Source organism: Myotis brandtii, unplaced genomic scaffold (genome assembly GCF_000412655.1).
Source record: "Myotis brandtii unplaced genomic scaffold, ASM41265v1 scaffold411, whole genome shotgun sequence".
Lineage (NCBI taxonomy): Eukaryota > Metazoa > Chordata > Mammalia > Chiroptera > Vespertilionidae > Myotis > Myotis brandtii.
This window is the reverse complement of record NW_005365804.1, coordinates 1,495,166-1,500,253: the sequence shown is the minus strand read 5'-3', so window position 1 is coordinate 1,500,253 and position 5,088 is coordinate 1,495,166. Positions and strand designations below refer to the sequence as shown.

The following is a 5,088-nucleotide window of genomic DNA, read 5'->3' as shown; positions in this document are numbered from 1 at the left end:
CACCCTAGAGGAAGAGAGCTTCGTGCTGTCTTCGTAGGTGACCCTGCCCGGGCCCGGGCCCACCGGCGCTCCGTCTCGGCCTCTGCCCTTAGAAACGGGTCCCCTGGCGGGTGGGGGACTGTCAAGGCTCCGCCCCAATCCCCGGGGTCGGTTCGGTCGCTGGTGCGACCCTTGGTTCGGGCCCGGAGGACTGGAGGGCAGGGCGGGTGTCTCGCGTTGACCAACGCCTCCATCACAGTCCCCCACCCCCGCCTCCGCTCTTCCGTCGTCGGCCAAACCTGGCGGTTGGAGCTGCCGAGGCCCGACCACGGAAGAGGACCCGCTAGCACCAGGGCTCCTGGTCTCAGTGCTCCCTCCCGGCCGGCATCGCCCGCGCCGGGTCCGGGCACCAGCAGAGGGGTAGGCTGCCGGCCAAAATGTGGAGAGCGGGCCCCACGGGAGACGTGCGGAGCAGCCGTGAAGATGGCCTATGCGACCCTTTATTTGTCCCACTTTGTAATTCTGTGTGTCACATCGGGTTTTCTGAAAAGTGGAGGCATTGCTGTTCATCTTGGATGTCGCAGATGCGCCCAGTGGGTTTTATTCTCTTTGGAATTGTTAGACTAGACAGTAATTAATTGTTGAAACTGAGGGATAGGACGCCTATTTTGCTATCACTTTTGTGTGTGTGTGTGTGCATGAAAATGTACATAATTTAAAAAACAACAACACGATTTGAAACAGCACCTAATCCAGGCATGTTTTCCAGCTCCTCCGCCTCTGATGCAGAATTCGACGCTGTGGTTGGCTACTTGGAGGACATTATCATGGGTAAGCCTCCTTGCCCCTGTGGCCTCTGCTCTTATGTCTCAGACCCATGCTTTTAAGGACACTGAAACCAATTCGGAGAGTTAACTTTTAAGAGAGAAGACATCGGAGCTGCGTATAGTTTTTAATGTAGCATAGTGTGACGTTAAGTCCTACTGTGATTTGTCTTAGAGGCAAACAGCCCATACTGCTTACTTAACACAGCAAATCCCCACCGATTCCGGCCTCAGGAAGGAACTTTTCAGGAAAGCCGACACCTAGAAGTTACGGGGCTCTTGGCAAAACTTCAGGAAATACTGAGCTACCTTACATCAGAGACGAAGAGCAATTCAGTTTTTTAGTTTTTCCTTTTAACGTTTTCATACAAAGTAATGCCATGACCGTAGCGCACATGCATGAATCAAACAAGGTATTTCCTGTTTGTGGGTTCATTTTGGCACCCATAATTCCTCCTAAGGAATTGGCACCAAAGGATTAAGGCACATATGTGGGAGAGAGAAACTTAAAATTTGAGACAGTGTTGTCTATTGACTTCAAGTCTTCTGAGATTGAGGAAAAGAAGGCTGTGATTTGGTGTTACTCGCTGTGTCTCTTACTCTAGTTTAGTCTGAAAATCACTGACCGAGTTTTTGTATGCCCAGGTAGGTATGGTAAAGGGTCATGCCCTTACCTGTAAATACAGATGTTTCACCACTAAGCTCTCATTCCATGTGGATCTGAGGGTTTTGGGGGGGATACTGAGGAATACTTTGAGTTCTTTTGCCTTTTATGGATTCCCATTGCCCTGTGGGAAAATGAACTCCTGTAAGCCCAGACTATCACAAACTGGCTACGGCTGTTGTGTATATTTAAGTACAATTTTTAAAATACTAATAAAGCCAGTTTGGCCCTAACCGGTTTGGCTCAGTGGATAGAGTGTCCCAGGTTCGATTCCGGTCAAAGGCACATGCCTGGGTTGGGGGCTCGGTCCAACATGCAGGAGGCAGCCAATCAATGATTCCCTCTCATCATTGGTGTTTCTATCTCTCTCTTCCTCTCTGAAATCAATAAAAATATTTTTTTTTAAAAAATCCAGTTTGGCTAAGTGGGTCTCAGAGTGTCAGCCTGCGGACTGAAGGGTCCCGGGTTTAATACTTCCTTGCCTTGAAACACCTTTAGTTTTCTCTCCTGGAGACTGACCGTTGAGAAACCACTTCTGGCATGTAGCTCCTGCCTGTTTGTAAATCAGAATGGTTTTTAGTTTGCATTAAAAATAATAGTTGTTTTTTATTGTGGTTCAGATGACGAGTTCCAGTTGTTACAGAGAAATTTCATGGACAAGTACTACCAGGAATTTGAAGACACAGAAGAGAATAAACTCATCTACACGCCTATTTTTAACGAATATGTAAGTGGATTTCTATTTCTCTTGCCAGAGATTAGGGTCTCATTAAAATGTGAATTTAGAATCAAAAGATGCTGAAATTTGCTTGACTTTTCAAATCTGCCGCCGTACCCTGCCAGGAATTCTGTTAGAATCTGGTTTAGTTCTCATCTCCTGTCACTTTCCCGCACACAGCTTTTGGGGCTGTTTTTCAAATATGTGATGATTTCATTAACTTTTATTTCACAAGCTGTTTGGCTTTATCATAATCCTGATTTCAGTTACAATACGTGGGGTCACCACACCAGGCATTTATATACTTTTGACCTTTTGGCTTTCACACACCCTTTTCCTATTACTAATCCAGGTATGTATGTTTATCAGGTGAACATGAAAACCAAGACCAAGACCGCTAACTAGTGGGTGGTAAAACCAAGACTAGAATCCAGGAACTTCCATACTTGACCCTTGGGTGTCCCCCCTCTGCCAAGGTCAGGGCCTCCTGGAATGATACCATCTGGCTGAGAATGGGTTTGAGCCTCCGGAACCTTCTTTTCTTAACATAGCAGCTCGCCGGTCAGTGCAGGTTCCCTCAGGCCAGGCCTCAGCTTCTAAGGATCCTGGATTGCCTCTATCCAGAACTTCTGTGTCTGTTCTGCACAGATCCCACCTGCCCAGGAAGAAAAAGCCACTTCATTCCTCACTTCCGGCCAGGGGTGGGGGGAGCCCTGCTGCTGCCCCTACTGATCGGAGAGCATGCGTGTTGTTACAGCATAATGACCGAGTGCCTCTCCCTCCGTGGGCCAGGCCGTCCAAGAGGCCAGGAGCTGTGTTTTGGTCTCTGGTGTCCCCAGCACTCACCACAAGGCCTGGCACATAGGATCGGCTCTTAGGACAGGCTTTCTGAAAAGCAGTCCTGAGGTCTGACAAGATCTTTCTCACTTAGATTTCTTTAGTGGAAAAGTACATTGAAGAACAGCTACTGGAGCGGATTCCTGGCTTCAACATGGCGGCCTTCACGACAACCTTACAGTGAGTTGAGCTTGACTCTGTTTTGCCTTTTTCACCTCCCTCCTCCTTCGGTCTGGGAAAAAAAGACCCTCTTTCTTCCAGTGCTTGATCATCAAGGCTGAGAGCGCTTGGTGGTTGGGTCCCGGGTAGACGGGCCTCAGAACCTTTGACCGAAGCCTTGAAGAGACAGTGTTCACCATTCATTCGTGAAACAGCCACCCTTTCCTTTTGCAGGCACCACAAAGATGAGGTGGCCGGTGACATATTCGACATGCTGCTCACGTTTACCGATTTTCTGGCTTTTAAAGAAATGTTTTTGGACTACAGAGCAGTAAGTCACCTGTTTTTTTCTTCTTTTAATTTTGTGTTTTTAGTAAGTCACTCTTGCCTGTTCCGTTGGCCACACTGAACCACTTAGAACGTTCTAAGAACGAACACAAACCACCTCCCAGCTTCTCCTGTGAGCTTGGCCAATGGCACCTAGTGGGTGTCGGTGAGCTGCTGTCCTCCTCCAGCCGGGACCTGGGATCCTTACCGAGGAATCCCATTCTGTGGTTAAGACTGACCGTGGCCAGTGCTGAGCAAAAATGCAAATCACCCTCCCCTCCCTGTGCTCCTGGTGCCCCACACTCCCACCCTGAGCGCCTCCTTCCCCAGGCAGGCTCTGAGCGAGGGAGGACTGTTTTATGTCTTGCCTCTTGAAGTTTTCTTTTCCCTTGCAGGAAAAAGAAGGCCGGGGACTGGACTTAAGCAGTGGTCTCGTGGTGACGTCACTGTGCAAGTCATCCTCCCTGCCCGCTTCCCAGAACAACCTGCGGCACTAGGTCCCCTCCAGCAACGAGATTGTTCAACATCAGCCCAGGGCACGGGAGAGGCGTCAGCTACAGCTAGCGACAGGATAGATCTTGGGGAGACCGGCTCTGTTCCGCAATCCTTCGTTAACATCAAGTATTGATGGAGGAAAAAAAATGGTATGACCCTCCTGAGACCCGTTTCTTCAGAAAACCCTTGTGTTCAGTAACCCTAGTGCTCCCCCCCGCCCCCCGGGCATCTCTCTCGGGGGCTTGAGGCAGCGCCTGTGGACAAGTCTACGTCCAGCATTCCACCTGGGGGCTTGCTTCCCCCCCCACACATGTTGGGGTGTCCCAAATGGTTGGGAGCATTTATCTAGGGTGTTCCTCAAGCTGCTGCCGGACTTGTAACTTCTGGAGCTCCTATCACCACCGAGAGTCTTGGCTGTCAGTCACCGAGAGAGATGTCCTTTACCTAAAAGCTACATGTCCAAGTCAACGCCTCGTCTCACATCCGCAGTCCCGTCCCCGTGTCACTGTCTTCCGGTCCTGATGTCGCCCCCCGTTTCCAGAACTCTCCTTTAAGCATTTTTGAAAGAAACTATTTTTATAGATGAACACTCAGGCTAACCTAGTGGATATAATCTTGGAAGTTCCACGATTACCCACTTCAAGATCAAAGTATTATATGCTTTCTAGTTGTTAGTGCCACGAGCGTGGATGCTCCGTTGGCGCCCGCGAGTGTGTGCTTCTGCGTGTGCTTCCGCTGAAGTAGGCCCAGGTCCCCTTTGCTCAGCATGTCGTGTTCGTGCAGGCTCGCGCCAGCTTTTTCTGTATAAATCGGGTGGTTAGGTTTTCTGTTGGAACAGAGGGTCTGCAATGCCTTCCTGTCAAAACCTTCCCACCAGCGCAGTGTCTGCTGGTTAGCTCAGCTCCCGGTGTGCACCTTAGATGTTTTTTAAAGTAAAAATAAGAATCTGTACTGACTTCATGTGGCTGTTCTGGTTTTAAAGGATGAGCTATATAGAGGCTGTGTGTTTTCTGTACTGATGTGGCGCTCATTAAATGCTTTTGTATTGTTAAGTAAAATTGAGGTGTTTTGCAAGAACCAACTCA

The 5,088-nt window shown here is 49.1% G+C and overlaps 1 protein-coding gene across 1 annotated transcript; it reads left to right on the top strand.

Moving 5' to 3' along the window:
* Nucleotides 1–4: 4 nt before the first annotated feature.
* ARL2BP (ADP-ribosylation factor-like 2 binding protein) lies at nt 5–5,088 on the top strand (the record flags this gene model as incomplete). The annotated part of the gene is made up of 6 exons (XM_005873555.2): nt 5–33; nt 749–810; nt 2,088–2,194; nt 3,117–3,202; nt 3,416–3,512; nt 3,904–5,088. Coding segments are annotated over 6 exons (483 nt in total), but the record flags the coding sequence as incomplete, so codon positions are not given.